Source organism: Mandrillus leucophaeus, unplaced genomic scaffold, assembly GCF_000951045.1.
Source record: "Mandrillus leucophaeus isolate KB7577 unplaced genomic scaffold, Mleu.le_1.0 Scaffold172, whole genome shotgun sequence".
Classification (NCBI taxonomy): domain Eukaryota; kingdom Metazoa; phylum Chordata; class Mammalia; order Primates; family Cercopithecidae; genus Mandrillus; species Mandrillus leucophaeus.
In genome coordinates, this window is record NW_012101721.1 from 2,882,920 (window position 1) to 2,910,859 (window position 27,940).

The window sequence follows — 27,940 nt, forward strand, 5'->3', positions numbered from 1 at the left end:
GAAAATGAATTTCTCCCCGAGTAAATGGCACGTGAGCCCCCTGGTTGATGTCAGGACAGAAAATGTTTGCTGGGTTTCTGAAGAGTGAAGAACCTGGGACTAGAGTTCACAGAGTGATGACACATGGCAGATTACAGCGTTCGAAGGCCGACCTTTGAAGAGCCCAGGTGCTTTAGTCTAATTTGCGTCAGCTCACTCACCTGCTGCTAATGCCAGGCTGGAAGAAGCAGGCTCTTGGTGACCCATTTTTGTTTCAGAGTCCAGGACTAGGACTTGAATGTCAGGCAAGACAGTATTATGCCAGAGCCACTCCACTGGTTTGTGAGAATCAACCATACGCATCTCTTCCCAGCTCTGCATTTGCTAATACCATGTTGGTAGCTTGAAATTTCACAGTGGGAGGATTTACACCACAGATACGGGTGAATGCTACAAGTCAGGACTCCCCCACCACCAAGAGCCTTTTGGTAAATATTTACCAGCATGCCACCGCGCAGGAGAGAGAGATGAAGAAAACTGTGTCACATATATTTTAATTATACATTTTAACTATTTTGAAGCCTAGCCTTGTTTTCTGTGAGAGTGTATGATTATGTGCGTACCCTAACTTGTTGATTCCTAAGTGAAGAATTTGCTCTCCTTTTGCTATGGAGCAAAATGAAAGCACATTTCCATTTTCAGGGTTTGTTTAAGAATTTTGCAACAAGTTGGAGGAAATCATGTCTGCTCAGCTAAGCAATTTGGTGTCTGTTGATAGCCAAACAGCCTGGAAAATTATCTTTGCCTCAGCTCACCCACTGTGCAGGGAATTCTGCTGACAAGCTGGCTGCTTCCAGAGGCCTATTGTGTGGCAGCACAGTGGTGAGGGAGAGGCAGGTATGTGACTTAGCCATCTCTTGCTCTGTCTGCTCTGCTTAATAAGTGAACACTGCCAGACTGTCTTTGTGTGCCTTTTCTATCAACACTTGGGTCATTTCTTCTCTCTCATCCCCCGAAGGCATGATAAAGTATAGACAATCACCAAAAGATTTTGGAAAGCATTTCCAGCAAACCACATGGAAATTGCTAGCATGAAATGCCAAGATTTCTTTTGCTTTTAGATTGCATGTCTTAAACTATGGAGACACTTGGCTTTTGTGACAGTGTCTTTAAGAGACATCTTGGTTAATAAGAGACAGTGGATGGGGAAGGATTCAACTCATTAATATTCTAGAGTCAAAGAATGTTCACACTCAATCTCTATGATTTTATTAATGTAGAAACTGGGGACCCTGGGGTTATATGACTTTCGTAAGTTGGGCACACAGAATAAGACCCCAGATTCCTAGGCAACCCAGGACAGCAGCAACATCTGCCGCCACCGCTGCAGCTGCTGCTCCTTCTTTTCTCACACCCACGATTTGTGGACCACTGACTGGCAGGCTCTGTGCTGAGCATTCTCCTGGCTTCTTGCTTCTTCTCATAGGCATTGAACAGCTGCTGGGCACAGGTATGACTGAGCACTTGGAGGATGCAGAGAACAGTGAGATATAGCCCCTGACTGGAAGAGGGTTACAGTCTTATCCTTCTTATTGGATGTGGACTACCCCAAAAAAGAGTGAGTTGAGTAGTGCTACAGGGGTATTGAAAGGCAGGAGAAAGTACATTTGATTGGGCTTATAGGAAGCTCCAAGATTCCTTCTTGGGAAGCATTAGCTGCAGGATGAAGACAAACTTTTAGAGGTAAAAACTATAAGGTGAAGTTTTTCTTAGCATGACTTGATACTAAAAGAATTATAAGGCATTCTCTGGAATGATCCTTCATAAAGCCTGACGTAGGAGCCCCTATCCCTGGCCAGAGCACACATAAGGGAAACCCTGGATCTCTGTGAGATGTGTAGGAGGCCGTCTTCCTGTAGCACTAAGTTTTTCTTCCACTCTACTCGGAAGCGAAAACAGCAAGGACTGGTACAGAGTAGAAAAAGTAGAAGAAATCTCTCCTCTGAGGCCTCACTGCATTAGTGGGGATGGCACAGTACAAAAGAAAGGAAATGGACTTTGGAGCGGAATAAATCCAGCTCCCCAGCTACTAGCTGTATAATACTGAGCAATTTACTTAACCTCCCTAAGCCTCCGGCTCTTCATCTGTATAATGGGTGGGTGGATGTGAGGTTCAACCACTCAGTCAATGAGTATGCAGAGACCATGCTGCATCCCAGGGATGATGTTTGTCAAGCATGTGGCCCACAGTTAAACGCTTGGGTGTTGATGGGAGTCTTGCGTCTGGGATGAGGACCTCATTCATATTGCAGTTTTTGGTACAGTATCAAGCAAGAATAAAAATATCCCTGATCTGAAATAGCAATGCTGACTCTACTGCTGGGGCTTCTTTATCATGTTCTCAGTTTCACTAAACTGTAAAGATGAGTTCCTACAGCCTAGGCTGGGAGAATCCACTTAGAGTAATTTGCTACTGATTTTAAGAGGCCTCTGAGATCTGGTCTGCAGCTGTGGTGTGGGAGAGCCCTGGGCAGCCTCTCGGGCCCCGCCAGCCCTGTGGTTCCAAGCTGCCCACTCTCCAGCTGCCCAAGTCAGCTTGGCATCCTGAGCTTTATTTGGTAGGATGCAGGCTGTTTGGCCTTGGCAGGTGCAGGTTCTGAGGTCTAAGTACCTGCTTTGAGTGTGAGTAGGCTAATAAGTGATGGCCAGACTTTTCTTAAGAAAGGGTTTACCAAACTCCACATGTTCTCACTTATAGGTGGGAGCTGAACAGTGAGAACACATGGACACATGGGGTGCCGAACAACACACACTGGGGCCTGTCGGGGTGGAGGATTGGGAGACAGAGAGCATCAGGAAGAATAGCTCATGGATGCTGGGCTTAATACCTAGGTGATGGATTGATCTGTGCAGCAAACCACCATGGCACACGTTTACCTATGCAACAAACCTGCACGTCCTGCACATGTACCCTGGAACTTAAAATACTAAAGAAAAAAAGAGGGGTTGGTTACTATGTGGTAGTAATCCAGATGGTCTTCTCTCCCCTCTTCTGAAACAGGTCTGGACCTCAGAAGCAACCAGGGGTCCTGGTCCCATCTCTTTGATGGACAGCCACTCAGGATTAGATTGAGGGAACGCCCTCTATTTTTGACATACAAGCCTCCAGAGTTTAAAAATTCTTTGAATGAGACCACTTAGCCACTTTAGCTTCAAAAAGTATTTTTTGAAATTAGCTCCAGGGTTACATTCAGAATACACATGTCTAAGTAGCTTACTGCTGCATATAGCCAAAGGATAGAAGAAAAAGACAAATCAAGACAGTGATTTTTTTCTCTAGCTCCTTGGTTTTATTATAGCCCTGGTTGGAATGATGTTATTTGGTAAAAGACAACTTACTGTCCTCAGAGGTATTCATCTCTCTTCCCATCAGTCCATAGGAATTGCTTCACACTTGAAGAAACATCAAGCTTTTTGACTATACCCCAAGGGAAGTAAAAGCCTTGATAGAAGAATAGTCTGTCTCGTTCTCTATTTCTCCAAACTCACTCTCCTACCAGGTAGCAATATGTCCAGAGACGACTGGGAATGCATTACAGAAGCACACTGGGCCCAGCCTGTAGAGTTCTTCCTGCCGGTCAGGCAGGAGGTGTGGAGAGTGGATCTGTTCCTTCCTTCATTGTCCTTTGTCAACCTGGCCCGGATGCTTCTCCTCTGGGCCCTCAATGCAATGTAATTAACAGCTGTCCAGAGTGTCCCTTTTTGTGTCTTGTATGATGGTTATAATGCCATTTGCAGAGTGCCTCCTACATACTAGGCACTCCATGTGTCATTTTGCTGGCTCTTCACTGCCTCTCTGTGATGCCGATAGTGCTGTCATCTCTATTTCACCAAAGAAGAAAAGCTGGGAGTAGCTGGTTCCTCCAGAGCAGCAGCAGCAGCAGGAGCTCAGAGTGGCAGCAGAATCCCCTGAGTTAGGGGCGGCGCTGTGTTCTGGGTGGACTGTCTGATTTGAACTAGAACTTCAGCCAGCAGCGGAGAGTCCAGGGAGCAGAGCCCCCACCACTGGGGAGAGGGGCTGCAAGAGGTCAGCACCTCCCAGATATTCCAGGACCTCAGGCTTACAGTGGCAGCCCTCGCTTTGCCCAGGTGACTTGGGACCTCTGATGTGCTGCCAGCATCAGTGAAGATTGGCTCAGAACTAGGTGGGCCTGGGCCACAGATTGGAGCCCCACCTGGCAGGACTGGGGTGAGCCAGCCCTGGAAGAAAGATGGGAAAATTGGGAAACTCCTTGATAAATTGTCAGTTGGGCCCCAGTTGTATGACTATAGAGGTCAAATGAGTGTTAAAAAATCAGTTAGTCCAGCCCCTTCCTTTCTAGATGAGTGAGCTGAGCAACCTTCCTGGCAAGACACAGTCACTTGCCTCAAATCCTGTGAGTGTTGTAGGGGCAAGACCAGAACAAAACCCCTAGTTTTCTGGTTCCTTTTCAACTGCTTTTTCCATTTTGCCACCCTCTGTCTCTTTTATCCTAATTCTACAGCTGGGGCACCAGTGCCACAGAACCCATGAGGACGTTAGAAACCAGAATCCGGATGCCCTGCCTCGTGTGCACAGCAGGACTCTTTCTGTGGGACCTCTCTGTCTCGCTCCTCCGATTGACCAGGCATTGCCATTGAAAACAATTTCAAAATGCGTTTTTTACCAAGTAATTTAAGAAACAATATACACCTTAGGAGATAACACGCAAATGAAAGAGGATTTGCTGTCAGGCAGTGGAGAGCATTTATTGGAACCTGCTGGGTATAAAACCAAGTAAAAGACACTTCGAAATTACAGACATGACCTGACCTCACTCTGGGTAGCTTATCGTCTGACTTCTTGGTGTGATTTTTTTTATCCCCTCTTTTTCTCCAATTAACTACTTGCGTCATCTCATAGATATTGTTATCAATTTCTAATTTGAAGACCAAGAAACTTTCAGCAGCAAATTATTTAACCAGCTAGAACTCGCGTCCAGGGGCTTCTTCGTGTTCATGAATACCAACCCTTGGAAAGCAAATGACATCCTCACCTGGGGACCAGGAGGCTGCTTTGAATCCTGTGGGTCAGGTCCTCAGGAGAGTGAGCTGGGGAATGACACTTCTGTGTCATTTGACTTTCTCTTGATAGTTTAAAATAGGGAAACAAAAAGATTCTACAGGAAAATGCCTTTATACATTTTCTTGTGTATTTTCTACATGTAGGCAATGTCTAGGGAGTCTGTAAGCTGTAGAGATCCGTATTGAATGCTCAGAAAGATCTATCATTCCAATGGAAAGGGTATCTGCACTTGTGCAGTGGCTATGAATTCCCAAATTCAGAGAAGAGCTAACAAATCACTGAATGGCTTTTTCTTTAAAGCGAGGCAAGTGTTGTAGAGGAGGGAAAAAAATCAATCAACAAGCATGGAGATACCAGGAATAAATAATAATCTTTTACATATAAAAAGAGCATCTGTCCTTGGGACTCCACAGCTTTGAAGGCAAGATGAATTCAGCTAGGAACTGAGGGAAACAATTGAAATTTTTCTTTTGTTGGATTCAGCAGGGGATTGAGAATCCTAGTTAATGCACCTGTAGAGGTTTAAAATTCATCAGTAAGACAGAATAAAGGTAAGAGGCAGGTAGTTCCTTATACCATGGAACAGAAAGCTTTCTATGCTCAAAGTCTGCCATTTAGTGCCAGGTATCCTTTTAACTACCATTTTGAAGCTACAATAGCAGTAATTCATCTTGTTTTATGATTTATAGCTAATTCAGAATTTCTAAAGACTTTTTATTTCAGAACCCCAAAGTCTCATTTTAGGAAGGCAGTGTCTGATGCCTCATGCATACCCACACCTTTCTTTTTCTTATGCTTAACAAGAATCTGCTCTGAGCTTCTGAATACTTCTCACACTATATCCACCTGGTGACCAGCACATTCATCTGTGGGAGCTCTGGACATGACTCACACAGGGAATATGTCAGGCCGACCTGCTTAGCAAATCAACAGAAAGATTGCCCAACTGATCAGCTGACACTTATGGAGACCTTCCACTTGGAGTGTGTGAGTTGTCATCCTGGGCTATGGACCAAGGATGCCAAACTATGTGCTAAGGGCAGTGGTGTCCAGTTGTAACTTCCTGTCTTTTATATTATATCCATTTTGATTGCAAGTCATATCTACTTTTAGAAAAATATGACATTTTCAAGTATATTGATGTACTAGTCTGGGTTCTCCAGAGAAAGAGAACCAATAGGAGATACATACACACATGCATATAAGTGTGTGTATATATATATTATATATACGTGTGTGTATGTGTGTGTGTGTGTATATATATAGAGAGAGAGAGAGAGCGCGAGATTTATTATAAGGAATTGGCTCACACAGTTATGGAGGCTGAGATATCCAAGATCTGCAGTTAGCAAGCTGTAGACCCAAGAGAGCTTATGGTGTAGTTTCAATCTGAGTCCAAGAATCAAGAGAGCGGATGGTGTAAGATTCAGTCCAAGTCCAAGTCTAAAGGCAGAAGAAAACCAATGTCCCAGCCCAAAGATAGTCAAACAGAAAGAAAGAATTATTTATTAATCAGCCTTTTATTTTATTGAGACCTTCGACTGATTGGATGAGGCACACCCACATTGGGGAAGTCAGTCTGCTTTACTCAGTCTACCCAATGTCAATGTTAATCTCATTCAGGAACACCCTCACAGACACAATCAGAACAATGTTTGACCAAATATCTGGGCACTTTATGGCTCAGGCAAATTGATGCATAAAATTAACCATCACAGTCAGTTTTAGTGTCGCATTGTACTTTCTAAAGTGTTATGGGACAAACTTAAAAACAAATGCATGAAATGAGAGTTTCTACAGAGCCATGTCACATTGCTTAATGTAATACATGGTCAAGTAGGCAGAACAACATTAGAATAATTGTAAAAATAAACAATTCCAGGAAGGAGCTCGAAGAATTTAACTGAGTTTAATGGTATTTGCAATTCATCAGTTCTCCTCCCAGGTAGGTTATTGACTAAGCCAGTGACCCCTCACCTGGCTGTATATAAAAGTCACTTGAGGAGCACTTTAAAACTAGAACCACAGTGGCCTACCACGGAGGTACCGATTCAAAATTTTCAGGCTGCAGCAAGGAAATCTATCTTTAACAAGTTCTGGAGGTGATTCTTAACCAGATAACCTGACATTGGTCCAGGGCCTGCACCCCTGCATTTGGGAACCATTAGACTGGTGTGAATCTCAGAAAACAATGGTCACAATATGATTTTCAGGTTACTTCAACAACTGTACTTTAAGGCATGGCCAGGCACTATGCTGAGCATTGGGAATGCAAACACTCAGTCCTTACAAAGTTCAGTCATTTAGACCAAGGGTCCCCAGCCCTGGGCTGCAGACTGGTACTAGGCCATGGCCTGTTAGAAACTGGGCTGCACGGCAGGTGAGCAGCGGGCCAGTGAGCATTACTGCCTGAGCTCTGCCTCCTGTCAGTTCAGCAGCAGCATTAGATTCTCATAGGAGCGCATGCGAGGGATCTAGGTTGTACGCTGCTTATGAGAATCTAATGCCTGATGATCACAATTGGAACAGTTTATCCCAAAAACACCTCCCAACCCTCTGCCGGTCCATGGAAAAATTGTCTTCCATGAAACTTGTCCCTGGTGCCAAAAACGTGGGGACTGCTGATTTAGACAGATGATAATGCATTACATTATAACACAGTGAGAGCTTTGATCAAGGCACAAGCTAATTACTATAGGGACACAAAGGAAGAATTGACCTTCATATGTGTTTACCTTCATTCCATGGTCTTGGAGAATCATTGGTCAGATTTTGACAGTTAAGATCAGGAGATGGGCCTGCATCGGCACTCTGGTGATCTGGTTTGGTTTTTCATGGGAGAAAGAATCCAGAAGTGTCACATTTTGAAGCCTACAAAGGGCCGCCCTCTATTCTTTCCAATCTAGTGTGTCCCAGCCCTCTGACAGCTGGCCAGGGTCTCATGGAAGGTCCTAGCAATAGCCTCTGAGTTCAGAGCATGCAACAGGATGTTCACACACAGCAGAGGTGCGAAGCCAGTGTCCCAGCTGGTGTTTCTGGAAGGCTGTGAGAATCAACGGAATTAGTATAGAGGGTGGCTTCTTACTCAGGCTCCTTAGGGGCCATGAGTGACACTCACTAACGTGTCCTCCAGTTAGTTCCACCTCTTTTTGTTGCCACGGTGGTATTTTCCTTCTCAACTGAAGTGCTTAGCTCCCTTTCTTGACTAATTCTCACCTTTGTAGGTTTGCCTCTTGCAACTGGTATCTAAGGTATCTTCTTACCTGGGGCAACTGGTACCCCAGGTAAGAAGAAGCCTCATCTCTGAGCTGAATCGCAAGGCTTTTTGCTAAGATGCAAAAATAAGCCAAATTCATGTTTGACTGCAGCAGATTTTGCTCTGTGAGGAAACTGGACCCGACCCTCTTGACTTCAGCCTTTGGTCTCTGGGTCAGTCTTCCTCGTGACATTACAAAAGGATCTTGGTCCAAGACAAGGGCCAACCCTAGACTTGAACTCATTTTGGGCGTTTGATGGCCTTTCCCCAAGGGTTCAGGGAAGGTACAGGACACAGAGGGCAAGAAGTCTTTGATGTGGTGGTTATTTTTGTTTGATTTTTTAGCCTTATAACTTACCTAGCAGTTTTGGAGAAGAATTTGAGTTTAGAGTCTGATATTGTATAGATTGGGGATCTCTCTCTCTCTCTCTCTCTCTCTCTCTGTGTGTGTGTGTGTGTGTGTGTGTGTATTAACATCTGCATAAGCTATGCAAAATGTGTCAAACTTGCTTACATGGACTCAGTGAGAAATGTTCCATGAAATGTGAAGCTATGTGTAGACCCCACACTGAAAAATAGGAGTAGACTGTAGTCACTTATACCTCCAGAGGCAGAAAGAAACTCAGCGACAGATTCGTTGTACCAGAGGGAGTTTGAGGACCGCTACTGGCACTGTGTGCTCTTTTTTCTCAGGCCATTTATTCTGGCAACTCTGGCCCTTTAGCAGACATGGTTGTCAGGTTGTTACCATTTAATAGCTTTCTATAAGATACTGGCATCTTTAAAGGCCAAATAGTGTTGCTGACAGCTATGACTTTATAGAAATAAAGGCAGCTTGCCTTGTTATAAAATAAGGTACATTGCATGAGCAGGAGTACGTATTCATATAGATCAGTGCCTTTTCTTTTTGACCAAAGTTTGTTGCTGCTGTTGCTGCTGTTGGGTGTGGAGGACTTCTGTCTTGTCTGCCAGTCCTGTGACATATTCAGAAAGCTCACCCTGGGAATTTGAGGGTGTGAGGAGAGAGAGAGCCAAAGGGGAATGAAGGTAAGGATGCCATTAGACAAAAGACAGACACGTCGGAGAGATCCCAGCCCTTGTGAAACCAGCAGCCCATTTTATCACCATCATCTGTGATGAGAGCCTAAAAGCCACACCTCATCCTCTATGATGAGAGCCTGAGAACCTCAAAGGGGCTCCTCAGTCACCCCTAGGACTCCATATCTATCTAAGAGCAGACAGATGTGTTACTGTTTCTACAGCAGCAGAAATTACAGCCTTGGCTGTCTGAATCATTAGAGCCATTCAGCATGGAGTTTGTTTGGGGAAGTTTCTTATAGGGATAGAAGAGAACTGAAACTTGAACCTCTCAGCATTACATTTCAAAACATCCTTCATGAACTCCTAATTTAAATCTGTTCAGATTGATACTAGTCTGAGGGCTTCTTGGTTTTAGAGCTGTCAGTCCAATTTGGAATAGAAACTAGTTATTGCACCCCATATTTAGCTACTGTTGAGGTTGATTCTATTTTTAAGGAAGAAAAATTCAGTGACTGGTGACCTGGGTTCTTTTTAAGGAACCCAGTTTTGCCTGGTCACTGTGACTTGACACCTCTTTGAAAGTTCAAAGCTGTCAGGCCTTTGAGAGCCTTGCCCCAAGGGTTTAGAGAAAAAGTACAGGACACAGAGGGTAAGAAGCCTATGATGTGGTGGTCAATTTTTTTGTTTGTTTGTCTTGAGGTTTTTTTGTTTGAGTTTTTCAGCATCATAATTTACCTACAAGTTTTGGGAGGAAACAGGTCTTATCACCACCTCTTGTCATCTAGGAAGCAGGCACATAACTCACAATCCAGTGACTTTTGGTCACTAACATTCCCAGGGGGAAATTCACTGTCCAGGGAGACACGATGAGGAAGGTGATGTGTGTATGTGTGAGTGTGAGAGTGTGTGTGTGTGTCTCCCTGTGTGTACGTATGTGGTTTCTTCCCATTGTCCCACTCACATGCCTTATTTAGAGTTGGTGCTGGGATGCCAAGCAGAGTCACTGTGGCCACTGTAAATGTCCACCTCCAGAAAAGGCATTTGTTCTCCAGAAGATGGGAGGAAGTTTTCCGCAGACCTGCCCTGAAAAGAGTTGTCCTCTTTGTAGGCTTTTCCCTTTCATTTAGACAGCAATACAAGTGATCCAGGAATGAGGAAGCTTAGTTACTTGGTTTAAAGTTACAAATAACTAGAATTTGTCATCTTGGTGGAGAAGTTAAGAAACATAGCCTCGCCGGGCATGGTGGTTCACACCTGTAATCCCAGCACTTTGGGAGGCAGAGGCAGGCGGATCACAAGGTCAGGAATTTGAGACCAGCCTGGCCAATATGGTGAAACCCCGTCTGTACTAAAAATGCAAAAATTAGCCAGGCATGGTGGCATGTGCCTGTAGTCCCAGCTACTCAGGAGGCTGAGGCCAGAGAATCGCTTGAACCCAGGAGGCAGAGGTTGCAGTGAGCCAAGATCATGCCACTGCAGTCTGGCCTGGGTAACAGAGCGGGATTCTGTCTAAAAAAATTAAAAAGAAGCATAGCCTCTGTGAAATTCTTCCTAAAAGGAGACTCAGCTGCCATCTGATTAACTTGGTTTGTGTTTGTTTCTCATGGGTGAGCCTCATTACTTGTCCCTGACCTTTGAATTGGTTCCTTGGGACTCCATTCCAATTTTAGTCCTTGAACATCAAAGCATATTATGACATTGTGCCTTGGGAGTGGGGGGCTGTCTTTAGTGTTTCTGTCTTTGATTTCACAGACTGGGATTCAAAGCCTCTCTTGCCTATTGGATGAAGCAAAGTGAGTTTGTCAAGGACAGTTGGGTTTGGATTGAGGGAGGAGGAAAGTCTAAGAAAATCATGAATGTACTGGTTGCCTAAATAAAAAATAAAAATGCTACCATGAAAACAAAACCCTGCCGGGCGTGTGGCTCATGCCTGTAATCTCAGCGCTTTGGGAGGCCGAGGCAGGTGGATCACGAGGTCAGGAGATTGAGACCACGGTAAAACCCCATCTCTACTAAAAATACAAAAAAAATTGCTGGGAGTGGTGGCGGGCGCCTGTAGTCCCAGCTACTCAGGAGGTTGAGGCAGGAGAATGGCGTGAACCTGGGAGGTGGAGCTTGCAGTGAGCTGAGATCGCGACACTGCACTCCAGCCTGGGCGACAAAGTGAGACTCTGTCTCAAAAAAAAAAAAGAAAGCAAAACCCAAACAAACAAACAAAAAACTATGCTGGATAGAAGGATCTCATTCCATATTCAGTTTGTATGACTTATTAGCAGTTCTTTTCGGTTGTAGCATTATTCTGGGCAGGAAGACAGAAGCATAATTAGCACATGGGGGAGGTCCTGGTGACCAAGTTTGTGTGTTTGGTCATGTTCCCCCAACCTCCCTACTCCTACCAGTGAACCATTTTCCCAGCCCTCCCAACTGACTCCATCTAAATCTTTGATTTATTATAAGTCAGGAAAAAAATAGATAGCAACCTTGAGAGCAGCCAGAGGCCCTTGCTGTTCTTAGACATAAATCACAAGGTAGAAGTACCAAGAATGAAGACAGAATGTCAGTAACTAGCCTGGGGGTTGGGGAGGGATTGTGGGACTTTTCTGGGTCTCTGAAATTACAGCGTGTGAAGACAGGAGGAGGCCATCCACATAGCCCAAGGACTGTTAACTGAGAAAGAGAAAGTAATGCTATGGGTAATTCTATGGATGGATGCATCATGATGTTGCCAGATGTAATACTGCAGACTCACAGAGGAAGAATGTAGTTTGGATGTGCCAGCACCACCCCACAGCCACCATCTGCTGCTGCCCCTTCTCCTCTCCCCTCTCCACACCCAGCCCTAGGTTGGGCTACTCTGGGTTCTGAGTTCCTGATAAGCCATGGTCGTGATGACGTGGCATTTCCTACCCTGATTAGTGGTGAAAAGCTGCGGGTTCCAGGGACAGCTTCTCATTTGTTCCCTAACTCAAGAAAGCAAAACAACGATGGCCCAGGATATTCTATCTGGCAAGTTATTATTCAAAGGGCTGGATTTTCTTCTGCTCTACCTCCTTCAAAATTTTGTATAACTTAGTTTATGTATTATCTAGCAGGTCAGGCACCATCTGATCTGGTGTGACAGTGGTTGTGGGGGTGGGGAATGGACTCTCCATCCAGTAGAAGAGTGTGACCTCCAACAGGAATCCCTTTAACATGGACACTCTACAGATGATCTCTTAAGGAGAATGGCTGCTTGGAGACAGCACAAGTTGAGTGGCTGTATGAATAATCTGTTTCAAATGCACAGTCTGCAGGGAGTGGGGGCAGATCCAGTCACAATTTATGGATCATCAAAGGATAATTTTATTATCAACATTTTAATAAGGGAATGTATGGCTTATCCAGAACCCAAATTCGGGGATCAAGAGTAATCCATAGATGGGAAAATGAAAATCCAACTAGCAGCCCCTGACCCCATCCCCGTTGACGTCCACCACCAATGCTGAGAACTGAGCCGTAGGTGGACATCGAGGCTGGACCCACTGGTGGTGAGGAGTGGGGTTGGAGGGAATTCAGTCAGAGAGGAAGGCGGGTCTACTGCAGGGAGATGCGTGTAGCCAGGTGGGCTCAGGAATTCCAGCAACCTGTTTCCATTCCCTGTTGAGACTCAGTATATCCGTGGGGCTGAATCAGTATAGCTCCTAGGAGATGGTATTTTTGTTTTCTTACGTGCCTGCCTGCCAGTTCACCCAGTAGAAAATCAACTTCTTTTTCATCAGAGGTAATTTTGAGATTGACTTTATAGAAATACATACTTAAGAGCAAGGGCTGTGGAGCTGGATCTCCCTGGGTTCACATCTTGGCTTTACCACTCACCAACCTTGTGGCCTTGGGCGGGTTACTTAACCTTTCCATTCCTCAATTTCTTTGTGTGTCAAATAGGATGATAACGATACCTATCTCAAAGGATTGTTGTGTGGAGTAAATGAAGTGGTTGGTACAGTGGCACAGAAGATAGAGATAGATAGATAGATAGATAGATAGATAGATAGATAGATAGATAGATAGATAGATAGACAGACATATACATACATAGATATACACACACACATATGTGTATATATATATATGAATGTGGAATTTTCCACTTGATATAAACCAAATTTAACAATTCTTTGCACTGGTTGTTGGAGAGATTGTAAGCCTTTGTATCTTCAATAGCCCAGATGTGCTTAAAGCAATGAACACATAAGGACATTATTGAAAGGCATGGGCAGGATCTAAAATTCTCAGGATGAAGTTGCATGCTAGCATTCTCTGAATTTCTATTTTCTGAATGTAAAGAATACAACATCTGCAAACAACAGCTGGACAAATATTGAAAGATATAATTCCAACTTCTTGCCATGTTGGCAAAAGCAGTTGGAAGAGAGGGAAATGCTTCGCCTTGTATCAGTACCTTTTTATAGCTGGAAGAAAAGAACATCGACAAGTTATTTTGTCAAGGTTTCAGGAGAGCAGACCAAAGAAAACATTGTCTGGAGCCTCCTGGAAGCAATCAGATAGTGTGCAGTCATTTACTAAGAAGGCCTGGCTTATCAGGGCAGATTGATGGATTGTGCTTTGTTTATCTGGAGAAGCTTAGCTGAGTTCCGAACATCAATTTGCATCCTTGCTCCACATTTTAGTAATTCAGCTTCATGTGAAGTGCTGGCCCACAATCAGGGACTGCTTAGACAAGGGAAAGAACAGGAAAGGTGGCCTGAAAAGGGAGCAAGGAACCTGAGCTTCTGTTAAAAAAGTGCCCCTGGGGTCGGGGGAGGCACTGGACGGATTAATCAGCTTGCCACAGGACTAGCAGAGCACACACCATTTGTCCAGCTTATTTAGCTGTGCTTAATAGAGCTATTCTCTCCATTTAATGAGAGAAGGGCTCTATTAGGATGGAGGTGAGACCAGGACAGAGCAGGCAAAGAGGAAACAGTTGAAGAAATAACTACTGAGGACACAAAAAGAAAATGAGACACAGAAGCAATAAAAAGCCCTGAGTCAAGTGTCAGTACAACAGCCAACCCCATGGCTTTCAGACTTCTCTGCAGGCATCCCAGATTTCTGCTCCTGGTGTCTCCCTACCTATAAAATAAACAGGTTGGAGATAAGCATCAGGTCCTTTCCAGCTCTAACCTCCTTTGTTAGTAAATGGCTCTGCAATCCTGGCCGTGACTCCAATGTAGTAGAAGATGGAAAAATTGTACTTATCATTAGGCCAGGTTCACCTCTTCTTGGCAGACCCCCTCGCCCTTGGCTGTCTGCTCCTCAGTGTGTGAGGCTGCGGGACATTCCTGCCTTCACCTGTTGTGTTCTATATAAGACTGGGCTAATGTCCACTTGAAAAGGATTTCACTCCTGGCCTGGAATGTGGCCCTTGTGGAGCTCTATGGAGATACTTCTGATTTTTTTTGCTACTTTGGTAGGAAGCAATAACATCTGGAGAGCATTCTCTTCTTTTATGAGACTGTTAAAACTAGAAAACAAACAAGCAGGCGTGTATCATCAAGTCAGGCGGGAGTCTCTGGCTATGTGCTTGATCCACGGCTTTGGTCTAGGACATGTCTGTCTCCTGCTCTTGCTTATGCTCCCTTTGAGTCATTTCTTCTGACTGCCCATTAAGATGCTCCAGCGGGCTCCTAGTAAGAACTGGGTGACGAGCGTTGGCTTACGCCAGTAATTCCAGCACTTTGAGAGGCCTAGGTGGTTGGATCACCTGAGGTCAGGAGTTCGAGACCAGCCTGGTCAACATGGTGAAACCCCATCTCTACAAATAATACAGAAATTAGCCAGGCATGCTAATTGGTGGTGTGGGCCTGTAATCTGAGCTACTTGGGAGGATGAGGTGGGAGAATCACTTGAACCTGGGAGGCAGAGGTTGCAGTGAGGTGAGATCATGCCATTGCCCTGCAGCCTGGGCAACAAGAGCAAAACTCCATCTCAAAAAAAAAAAAAAAGAAAGGAAAGAAAAAAGAACTGGGTGCCTTTTGGGGGCTGGGAATTGGTGGTGGGAATGAGAGCCTGGGAACCACATAATTCTATCACTTCTGAGGAGATCAACCAACGTGTAGATTTTCTTGCCCTATAACCAGAAGCACAGGACGCTGTTATATGAAATTAGCCATAATTTCCAGCAGCTAGGTGGTTTGTAGGGGCAGCAACCATGGTTCGAAACCACTCACTTCTTTCTATAAAACTAAATCGGACGTAATGAAATGCTAATTTGACCCAGGGAACTTAGGAGGCCAAGAGAACTGAAGCCGTTATCTGGCTTGGCTCTGTGTTCTGATCTGAAGCCAGCCCCCATGGAACAGAGCCAGTCCCCAATTATGCCTGATTCCCAGCAGCTCATATAATTTATTATGCTAAGAAATAAAGCCTCCTGCTTCTGGCTAGTTGGTTTCTGTTGTTTGGTTACTAGTGTTGCATAGGATAGAGTATGGTAATAAAATATCGGATAATCATCGGGGGCTCACTTGTGCAGGGGTATTCAATATCTTTTCTTCCTTATTGTAGTATTAGAGTATCAATTATGATGTCATATTAGACAGAATGCTGAAGGATTCTGAAGCCATATTCACCTTCTCCATCCTTTCCACCTTCACTCTGTTTGGAAGAGTCATAGGATTTGGGGGCAGGGGTTAAGCAGAATTTTTACCAGGACTGCTTGCTGCATGGTTTTTGTGTATGACTCAATACCCAGTCCAGGTAACTTTATTAAAAATGATAGATTTTGGAAACCAGCTTGCTATATGAATGTAATGAGCCCAAGTGTCTCTTTCAAGTGCATTTGGTTTGGAGATGTCTATATGTTATCTGAAAGTTGTCTGTGTGGCTCGTCTTTATACCGGGAAGCTCCATTCTCTTTATCCTGTGGCATAAAAAATGAACTTACCAAGAGTCATCTTTCCCTCTGCCTTTTGTCTCAAATTCTGCTTTCACACATCTACTATGCACTAATATTCCTAGCCAGAAAAGACTGCAGCTTTCAAGAGGGGTTTCCTTCATTCTCCAGGCTGTTGTACGCCTCAGAGGAAACCCAGGGGCCCAGGGGCCTGTGGGGACTTCACACAGAGCATCTCCCAAGGGCTTGGTTATAAACTTATCTCAGTTGACTTGGAAACCTAGCTGGATCACTTCTAGATGTTTATGTTTAAATAGGAATTAGATAGAATTATTGGGATTTATAGAAGAGGACCCCAACTGCCCTGACGGAAGGACTGGCAGTGCTAAGCATGACTTCCAGGTGATTTTAGTTGCTGTTGTGAATCAGCTTTAAGCCATGAGGATACTTCCAGTGGCAATTAATGTATGGTCTGCCATTATACTGAAACAGAAGCCAAAATCTGTACAAACACATATTTTATAGTCTCTTTAAAATGGCCTCTAGCTTTTGGATTAATATTTGAAAGTTAAACAGTCTACGTCATTTTCTTCTTCCACCCAGTTACTATCAACAGTAGCTTAAGCTGGAATTGTAAGACTCACATGTCAAGTATAGACAAGACTGCTGTGTCATCCCTAATAATGTATTGGTTCTTCTCTCTGCCAAAATGAGATACATTTACTTATGTCCAGCTATTTCTTGCAACAATATCAACCTGACAAGTTCCATTATTCTATTAATACACACACATATTTTTTATCAACTCTCAATGGATGTATCCACACATACACAAAAATGTAAATACACACCACACACACACACATCCCTTAGTAGATTTTTAGACAGGTTGAATTCAATAGTATATAAGAGGCCCCTGCTATCTCATTCTCATTACATGTGTCATTGGGAATTGTGTTTGTTTGCAAGGGGTGTGTGTGTGTGTGTGTGTGTGTGTGTGTGTGTAAGTTCAAAGTACTGTCATATGTACTGTCATTTAAAAACATACACACAGCTTGACCTTGTGTTTGGTACTTTATGTACATTCCCTTTCTAAATAATTTCAATATCCCTTTGAGATGAATAGGATCATTATATTCACTTGCAGATGAGAAATACAGGCTCCGAGATTCACCTGAGAACTTAGTTTACTAACTGTCAGAGATGGAATTTGGACCCGGACCTCCCTGACTCCAGATCCTGAGTTCTTAATCCCAACCATCTCCTGCCTATTTAATTCTTGTGACAATCCAATCGCTTTCGTTCAGTTTTATTATCCCTATCTTACAGACAAGAAAACTGAGACCAAGTTGGAATTACTTGTCTGGAGCCCCCCATGTTATGATTTTTTGGCTGTGGTTAAATTCAGTCTTTTATATCTGTAATGTTCTGACCAGCAAATAAAATGCCTTGTTTTAATGTAGAGAGTAGAACTGGGCCACCTGACCACAAACTAGATTATTCTGGAAGGTGGATTTATCTTAAACCATAAAGGGAAAACATTGCCCCCCTCAGAAATAGTAACCGAAATAATTTCTTTGGGAAGGGTTGTTACTAGAGGTTAATTAAGAATAATAATACACAACAGGTATTAAATGCTTATTATCTGCTTTACATATGTCAGTTCATTTCATCTTTTCAAAGCCCCATGAGGATGGTTCTGTTTTTTCCCTGTTTTGCCAATGAGACACTGAGAGATTAAAATAACTTGGCCGAGATCATAAAGCTAACAGGTGGCAGAGCTGAGATTCAAACTCAGGTAGGCTGGCCTGGTGTCCTTGGCCTTAACCACTCTGTAGTGTGACCACATTCGTTTCCACTTCACTTTCATTGAGTTTGTAGGTTTAGTGGAGAAAAGACCCTTTATTTTCCCTCCAGTAGTTTGCTAATAATGAGAGCAAGCCATCTGTATTAGTCTGTTATTACAATGCTGTAAAGAAATGCCTGAGACTGGGTAATTTATAAAGGGAAGAGGTTTAATTGACTCACAGTTCTGCATGACTGGGGAAGCCTCAGGAAACTTACAATCATGATGGAAGGGAAAGCAGCACAGACCTTCCTCACATGGCAGCAGGAAAGAGAAGGGTGAATGAGCAAAGCAGGAAGAGCCCCTTATAAAACCATCAGCTCTCTGAGAACTCGCTCACTATCGTGAGAACAGCATGGGGGAAACCGCCCCCATGATCCAATCACCTCCCACCAGGTCCTGCCCTTGACACGTGGCGATTATGGGAATTACAATTCGTGATGAGATTTGGGTGGGGACACAGAGCCAAACTATCTTGCCATCCCAGGCAAGTGGCACTGCCTCCATTCTTATGCTCCTGGTCTGGGCATCTGGATTTCCCACAGGTGTAGCCAAATGAAAGAGACCTTAGAATTCAGTTATACTTTGAAAAATACAAAACCAATTCTCCATTATAGTGGTTATGTTTAGCAATACTTAAGTCTCATTTCTAGAATGATAGCCAACAAGACAAACATATAGCTGTAATTTAATGCCTTTTTCAAAAGTCCATGGTCATTATTAAATAGATTATAGAAAACTCCCTTATCTCATCATAGTCACTGATGAGATTCATCCTCTGTGTTTCACCTGTTCTTTAAATTGGTGATCAGAGCATCTTGCTCAGGTGTGTCTACATTGCCCCTGGGCCCTAAACATCTGTAATGTCTTCCTCAGCCTCCAGTGTCTTTGTAACATCTAGACAAGAAAGTATTTTCAATTAACCACGGGAGAGACCTTGGTTCCCTGTCTGCTGTCAGCTCTTCCCTCCTCAAGCCCATTGGAATCTGAAAAGAAAACCGATAAAATAAAACTACTGCAAGAAGTTGCTGATTCATGTGAACTCTTTTTTGAAATCGAAACAAATTATTCTCTGTTGCTTTGCCCACCTCTTCTGATAAGCACCTGAGCATCTTTTAGGAACTTAAATTTTAATTCACTTTTCTTCAGCAGCTGAGACTTTATAGCCTACTTCTGCTAGGGAGTTGGGAGTTACAAAACATCTATTTACACCTGAAGCCTTTTGCTAAAAGAGTTGGCATTCCTTTCAGAACATAGCATCAATTTAAAATAAAAAAAGACATTTAAACAGAAAACACATTTCAAAATACATCAGTCTCCCATGGGGCTATTTTACTCAGCTGAGGTGGGGAGAGGGAGATTGTTCGGTTCTCAAAAGATAGAACCTTTTTTTCTGTCTGTGAACAAGGGATAGAATAGTGTGGGAGAAATGGCTGGACTTGGGACTCCAACCCAGGCTTGAATCTTGACCCTATCGTTATAATCACTTATGGCTCTGAGCATCCCTTACCCATATGTAAAATAGGGGCTATAATGCTGTGATTATCTATGAGCAAAGAAGCCAGTTATAGTTAAACCAGGAGAGAAATGATGGCAGCAACTTGATATTAGATTTTTTTTTTTTTTTTTTTTTTGAGATGGAGTCTCGCTCTGTCGCCCAGGCTGGAGTGCAGTGGCATGATCTCGGCTCACTGCAACCTCTGCCTCCCGGGTTCAAGTGATTCTCCTGCCTCAGCCTCCTGAGTAGCTGGGACTGCAGGTGCGTGCCACCACACCCAGCTAATTTTTTGTATTTTTAGTAGAGATGGGTTTTCACCATGTTAGCCAGGATGATCTCGATCTCCTAACCTTGTAATCCGCCTGCCTCGGCCTCCCAAAGTGCTAGGCTTATAGGCGTGAGCCACTGCGCCCGACTGATATTAGATCTTTGTACAAAGACTGTGCTCTTTCTAGCCCATGATTTGGAAAGAGTGTAAATGGTAACTAATAGGTTATAATAAACCTATTTGGAGATGGACAGAAGGTTACAGTAGTTGAGGGGTTTAGGGGAAGAGCTCAAGCCTTAGAATTAGATGATTTTTAATCTTGGTTTTAGGGCTCATTAGCTAAGGGACCCTGAGCAAGTTATTTTATTTCTCTGAGCCCCAATTTCCACGTTCATACAGTGGATACAATAATATTGGCCTTTTTATCCCTCAGAACAGTCTGATGAAATAATGAAGTGTGTTTTGTAAACTGGAAAGTGTGAACTGTCTACAAAAGAGACCTTGGGGGATGAGTGCTTCTCGGAGGCATGGGAAGCGCTGTTGGAAGCACCTCTCGTCCTGCCCCTAGGTCCTGCCCAGCCCAACACCTAGGTTCATAAGCACGTGTCTTTGAATCCAGCTAAGATGATGCAGTATTTACGCAAGGAGTGTTTATGGAAAGCAAGAGATGAGATACTTTGTCTGTGAGAAATGTTTACATAAGTGCCTTTTAAGGTGGAGTTATGCCTAGTGATGAAATTTCACTTACATATGCAACTGAAAATAAAAGGTGAAAGTCGAGGTAGGAATTTTTGTTGGGAACAATGAAAGTAGTAACAGAATAGGAAAGGACCGGGCAGCAAGCAATGGAGGGAAGGAGTTTTGAGATCAAAGCAGGATTTCCACTTACTATCATTAAACCTAGTATTTCAACGCTTAGTGTTTGGGGAAGAATGATCAGCCATTGTGTTGCAGTGGAAAACATCCAAGCGTTGATTTCCAGAGAGCCTGGGGTTCCTCTGGACCGGCTTTGTCTCTGGTGTTTTGAGGGAAGAATCACTAGCTTTTCTATGTGTGCAAAAGGCCAGGCGTCTAAATGGATATCTCTTCCTTTAAAAACTTCTGTGATGATAAATGTGTGCGTGGGATCCTGTTAAGCAGGGAATTCCTTTGAAAGCCTTGTTTCCCTTTTCTCTTCATGGCCCAGAGATAGATCCTGGCTGCATTTGTATATGAAAACTCCTCAGCCTTGCTGTGTTCTCCTGCCCCTTGAGAGTCGTGTTCTGTTTGAAAAGAGCTGAACAAATGAAGGCTGTTTTTTCACTTGGGATAAGAATATCCTTCTCAAAGCAGTAAGGGCTGAACGAGGGTAACAGGATCCATATGTAGAAGCTGGCTGCTAATACTCAGCATATGGTCCAGCAAATTTTCTCGGGGGGACTCAGCTTCTCATTCTTTCAGGAATGCCCCAGTGAACTCCAGAAAAGATCAGGACTTAGGTGACCATGGCATAGACACAGCTTCTGGGCTTCATAAGCCTGTATCCCCCAGAGAATGAAAGCCGCAGGAAGTACAGGGAAGGTCCTGGCTGGCCCCAGCATGGATGACACTGGCCTGCAGCTCTCTTGTAAGGCTCCATGCTTCCCAAGATACGATGGGCCCTTATCAATTCATGGGTTGTCTGTGTTCTGTTAAGGGATAGTGAATCCAAGGGTTACTTGGGGTCCCCAGATGGTGTATTCTAGTTAATGGAAACGTTTTGCCCTCTGTGCAGGGGCAGCATTGCATCGTGGAAAGAACACCTACCTGGAGCCAGGAGGCCTGGACTCTGGGGCCATGCTAGCACTAGCTAGAAGTGACCAGAGGGAAGTCACTTCACCTTTTCCTCATCTGGAACATGAGGAGGCAGGACGCGGTGATATCTGAGACCCCTTTGGGCTCTCACAGTGTAGAATCAAGTGGCACCTGAACTCCATCCTAAGGAGAATGACAGGAGAAAGCAGCCACAGCTAATCACACTTGCACCTGCGCGCAGTGACCCTGCGGCGTAGAATTCCAGCACAGCTCTGTGTGGAGCGGTAGGGGAAGACCTTTTATTGCTCTCAGGCAAGAATTAGTCCTGAGCCTCAGGGAGCTGGTAGTGGTGGTCTGAGCGGGGGAGAAACTAGCTGCCCTGCATTACTCTATTTCTTCCAAACCAGTTTTTGGAAGTCTGGGTTTTCCCCTCTGATTTTCACAGAGGACAGCTCAGCATCTTCCCCCTGCCTCTGCCCAGGGCCCCATTTCTCCCCTTACGCCCTCCTCTTTCCCTTTTCCATCCCTGTCTCCACCACATCACCGCTTTCTCTCTAAAGGCTCTGCTGGGTTTCTCCATGACCTGCCTTGTCTGTTGCTGGCATGGTTAGGAAGGCCTCACCCGCTTCCCAGCCCCAAGCAGGCCCTCTAATCCCTGCAGTCGGCTGAGGACAACTGTAGTCTCTCCATCAAATAAGCATAGACCAAGACCTGCGGCAGCTCTGCCTGCGAGCCGGTCACCATGGCAACGAGCATTGCCTCCATTCTACTGTGAAAAGAAAATGGCTGTTGGAAGGAAGGGCTCACTGAATCTCCATTCCCCGGCCTGTTTTGTTCAAGCCCCTCCCTCCTACTGGACTGAAGAAGCCTCAGGCACTGAACCAAATACCTGTTTACCTTTAGATTTGGGGCTTACTTAAGAGGAGGAGAGGCAGAAAGAAGTTGAATTCAAAGAAATAAAGCATTTTTCCACCCCAAAACTCTATTTTCGTGAGGAATGGTTATCTGCTCCCAGCAGATAAACGAGGAGCAGATGAACACAGGGATCTGTGAGATCTGGCGCAATGTATTTTGTCTTATCGGTGCAGTGGAATGACAGAGCGTACGGATGTTCAAATAAAACTTCAGGGAAAGTAGCCAAGAGACCCAGGGAATTCCGCAGGGCACGGGCTACAGAATTTCCGAAGCGTGTCTGACTAATTGGGGTGGTGATATTATGGAAAGTGGCGTGTTGGTCCTGTAGTCATGAGGGAAGGTGAGCATTTACCCTTACCATCCCCACTTCAAAATCAGTGTGAGCCCTCCTAGTGATTGTGTCTGGACGGCGTGGGGAACTGGCAGGAGACCCCTGAGGTTGATTCTGGAGTGCAGGCTTCCTGCACTTGACACAGCTGTGGAGACACTTCAGATGACATCCAGAAGGAATTGGTTGGGTCACCATTTCTGTGAATCCCAGGATGCTGCTGTTTTGGAGCAAGATCATAAGTCTTCTCAAGGGGTTGGAAACATTTAGGGTAGAGATCACCCAGAATCTCCCAGGACACCTTGCACTCTCTGATGGAAAATAGCCATTCCATAGGAGAATGGTCTGGGCCGTGTCTCTGCCTGGCAGCACATGGCCCTGGCTGTTGGTGGCACAAGTTCTCAAACCCCACACAACCTCCTCCCTTCACTCTTTCTTAAAGTCAGTTGGGAAGCCTGTTTTTGAATGGAAGATCTGGGTTTCATTCTTGAAAAGTGGAATGTATGTTTGAACTGGACTTTGTTTTTGTTTTGTTTTGTTTTGTTTTTTCAGCCTCTCTGCAGGTGGATATTGTTCCCAGCCAGGGGGAGATCAGCGTTGGAGAGTCCAAATTCTTCTTATGCCAAGGCAAGTGCCCAGTGCGCAGCTGCATTTTAGAACTTGCTTCAAAAACTCACCGGGTAGAGCAGGAGACCCCAGGCCATGTGAGCTGGCTGGTCATGCCACACCTAGAATTCTTGGCATCGCGCTATTACAGGGTCAATAGTGTGGCCATTTAAGAGCCAGGGCCTCTTCCTTCCTTTTGCAAAAGGCTGCCTCAACATAGCAAATCCGTCATTTAGACTTCACCTTGACTGCAGAGGAAGTCTAGGAGTTTTCTTAAGAAAATCAGCACAACTTCCAGAATAGTGAATCATCCCACATCTCCTGTTCTGTATACATTCAGAGTTCTGTAGATGACAATGGAGAACAGCACTGGCTCAGAAATAATACTTTGGTGGATCTGTTTAAGGCTTATTTCTTAGAATTCCCCAGAGCTTGAAAATCTAAGTCTAAAACTTGCCTGTAGGTAAATAGAATACTGGTATGGCTTTTCTTGTGAGGACATATATCCTGGGTTTACCAGGTCTATTGTGAATATCAATATTCTGTGCCATGGTCCCCACCAGAGCTCTGAGATATGCCAGACCTGGTGACCTTGTTTTACATTTAGAAAACATGCCCCATTTCCACAGCCCAGATAATTATCAGAAAATATCCTGTGGAGGAAAAGGCTTCAAGTTAAGCCTCAGATTCTCGTATGTGACATGACTGGGATTCAGAACATGGAAGAACCAGGAAAGAGCTGAGCTAGGTATAAACGGTGACATTTAGCGAGCAGCTTTTGGCAGGGAGGGGCCTTTAAATGCTGTCATGATTTGCGCGGACGAGGTGGCTTGTGGCCGTCAGATGTGTTCACTCCAGCTTTGCCTTCATTACAGCAATTTCAATGATCTGGAGACGCAGCCGTGGAGCCCACAGCACATCTTGCAAATAGCGATATTTATTGAAAACATGATGGGCCCTGAAAGGAAGACTGCTTCATTTCCATACTAAGCATCTGTGCAGGGCTGGGTGGTGCGGGCTGAGAAGGGTGCCACATGAAGAGGCAGGGCCCCATGCAAAGAGGCAGGGGGCGCAGCCACGTCTGCCGGATCTGAGCGCCCTTCCAGCTCAGTGTCCTGGGCAGTGTCAGTGTCAGAGCCCTGTTCCAGCTCAGTGCCAGGGCAGCTCAGCCACCGCAGTCTGTTCCTCCTCATTGGTGCCTGGGGAAAGGAAGAATGGGTGGTTCTGGCCACCTTCTTTGCAGCATGCAAGGAAATGAATTTGTCTGAGCAGGGGGTGCCGAAATGACAGTCATGCCAGTTTGTGCAGGCAGATGCTAGAATCAATGTGGCTGGAAAAAAATATAAAAAATAAAAAGTGGTTGGAATCTGCACCCCTATACTAGCCAGTATTTCTCACCTGCAGCTCAGGAGACCCATTATCCAAGGCTTCGAAAACAAGCTGATCAGTCGACTCAGACCAGTTAGGCTCTGGAGCCCAATCCTAAATACACGAATTCCCTTGGTTACCCGTTCTGTGAGGCATGTGTGTTCCTAGCTTAGTGCCCAGCACACAGTAGTTCTCAACAAATATCTCTTCTCTTCCATCATTAGGGATAGGATCATGATAACACCTAGCACAAGTGGTTGTTGAGTTCTTTCCGAATATCGTAAGAGGTGTTAAGTATATAATAGTTAAATGCAGAAGCCGAAGAAGGGCTGCACGTCATTCTAGCAGCCATACTCGCCCCTCCCTGATGTTCGAGACTTGACTGATCCGTTGTTCAGTAACTCGTACTGATCAGCCACTGTCAGTCTGGAGGGGACTTAGTCTTTTCAACTTCAGTAGCTTAAAAATAATCTCTTCCTCTTTAGTGGCAGGAGATGCCAAAGATAAAGACATCTCCTGGTTCTCCCCCAATGGAGAAAAGCTCACCCCAAACCAGCAGCGGATCTCAGTGGTGTGGAATGATGATTCCTCCTCCACCCTCACCATCTATAACGCCAACATCGACGACGCCGGCATTTACAAGTGTGTGGTTACGGGCGAGGATGGCAGTGAGTCAGAGGCCACTGTCAACGTGAAGATATTTCGTAAGAGCCTCCTTCTTCTGCATTCTCTGGCCTCTCCTTGCCAAGGAGACACATGGGTAGTAGAAAGGTGGAAATGATGATAGAGGGACCAGCTGAGGGCCTGACCAGTCCCATTCTCTCTCCCTAAGTCTTTTCTGACCTTGGCCAACCCAGAACTCACAACCGTGGTTCACACTGGTCACAGCTACTCCCCCATAGGCATTCATTCTCAAAATTCAAATTACACAGTTCCCAGGGGGCAGGTACGGGTTTCTCCATCCCTTCCCCAAATGTTGGCTGACTGTTCTACAGTTTGGGCTCTTCTCCCTTATTTCCCTCTCCCCTGCTGGTAATGGAGCCCAGGGCTCAGTGGGGTGGGGGATCATTATCTGAACACTCTTGCCACTCAGAGCAGGCAGTTCCTATTGCCTCTGAAACCCCATCTGAGGGTGACATCTTGTTACCTTGTTATTAATATCACACATCCATCCTGGTGGTTGGAGTAATGGTGGGTGACAGCTAATGGAACAGTATTGATAGTACGGTATTTATTGCCATTAAATATGGTTTTTTTCTATTCTTTTCATCAGCATTCTCTCTGCTGTAGAAAGTTGGGGTGGGGCTGGGAGTTCGAATAGGAGACAAGAAAAGGACTGATGACTCTTACTATTCGTTGTGGAATGGATGTTCCACCAGTTCATTCTACCTATAACCTGTGCTTCACTGGCATTATCCTGCATGACAAGGAACCCTTGGTGAAGATATTCCTTTCGTTCTGTAGGCCCTTTTCTGCACAAAATATGATAAACTTAGCACTCAGTGAGCAGATATTGGTTGCCAAGCATTGGCAACCTATGCTTGGGCCAGCTGCTCTGCCTGACGTCTATGAGGGTGCCCCTCTTATACAGCTGTACATCAGGATCGAGACTTGCCCAGGAGTCAAGTCCAGGTAGCATGGCTCTAGTGAAAGGGGATCTTTGTGGGAGAAGCAGCTGTTTTCCCTCACTCTTCTGCTCATTTTCCAGAGAAACTCATGTTCAAGAATGCGCCAACCCCACAGGAGTTCCGGGAGGGGGAAGATGCCGTGATTGTGTGTGATGTGGTCAGCTCCCTCCCGCCGACCATCATCTGGAAACACAAAGGCCGAGATGTCATCCTGAAAAAAGATGGTGAGACCTGAATTTCCTGGCAGCTGCCTTTTCCCCAGGGCACCAAGTTCCATAGCTTTTTCACCTGTACCAACCCCTGAGGCATTCCAGTCCAAACTCAGATTCATGTGCGCCCGAGCCCTCATGCAGTTTGTGGGTCCTGAATAGATGTATATCTGAAGTTGGTATACTTAGGTACTTGATTTTCTCTCCAGTACAAAAGACAAATTTCTAATAGACATTTACTCTTGGCTGTATTTCAAAGCCAGGGACACATTTTCTTATTTGGGCTTAAAACCCCACCTTCTAAGACTGAAGTTAGGAAACAGGAAAGAGACTCAGCCCCCTATCTGCAGATACCAGAGCTCTCTGACTGATTCTTGGATGAACCTGCCTCTTATCTCTTCTAGTCCGATTCATAGTCCTGTCCAACAACTACCTGCAGATCCGGGGCATCAAGAAAACAGATGAGGGCACTTATCGCTGTGAGGGCAGAATCCTGGCACGGGGGGAGATCAACTTCAAGGACATTCAGGTCGTTGTGAATGGTGAGGAGATCCCGTTCTTCCTGATATCTGCATTGCTACAACCTTGGTTCTCCAAAATCATTCTCTTAACTTCCTCTTTGGTGTGTAACTAAATCCTGTCCTGACTCAATCATCCCTCTCAGCTAAATACCCTCCCCACCTTAACATCTAGATTTCTTTTTTTTTTTTTTTAAATATACTTGCCTGTTGGATCTTCCCTCAACTATGGGGGATGTTAGTGCAGCAACTGAACGTCCTTCACTGTTCTGCAGCACTAAAAACTTTCCCACTGCTTACCTATTAATCCTCATTGTCCTTGATGTTACCATAATTGTGAAGTTAGTCCTCTGCTTAAATGTTCAAAGAAAATATTACAGTCAACTCAGGCCTCGGAATAGTCAGAATCGTGGTCCATAGGCTTATTAATCTTAATTTGCAGTGTCAAATAAACACACCCATGGAATCGATCTGACATTTACAAGACGTTTACAGGAAATTATAATGTCAGTACTAAGAAAATAAGTAAATCAGGGTTGAATGGTTTTGACTATTGACACATTTTTCTTTTTTTTTTTTTCTTTTTTTTTTTTGCCAAACTCTCCCCCTCTCATTCCTTTGGTAGAAAACAGTTTTGTGCAAGGTTGTTTATCACAGTCCCAGACAAATGGCACTCTTTTTTGTAGCTGATGCATTCGAATTGGTGTTAACCATTTAACCACTGGGAGCAGT

General features: G+C 44.6%; 1 protein-coding gene across 6 annotated transcripts in view; it reads left to right on the forward strand.

The window, feature by feature from the left end:
• The window catches only part of NCAM1 (neural cell adhesion molecule 1), a 313,732-nt gene that overhangs the window by 220,936 nt on the left and 64,856 nt on the right, over positions 1 to 27,940 (forward strand). For all 6 annotated transcript variants that reach the window (XM_011977014.1, XM_011977015.1, XM_011977016.1 and 3 more), the window contains exons 2-5: positions 23,432 to 23,506; positions 25,339 to 25,557; positions 26,562 to 26,705; positions 27,095 to 27,232. In XM_011977014.1, the coding sequence (XP_011832404.1) occupies positions 23,432 to 23,506; positions 25,339 to 25,557; positions 26,562 to 26,705; positions 27,095 to 27,232 (576 nt within the window). The remainder of the gene's footprint in view (positions 1 to 23,431; positions 23,507 to 25,338; positions 25,558 to 26,561; positions 26,706 to 27,094; positions 27,233 to 27,940) is intronic.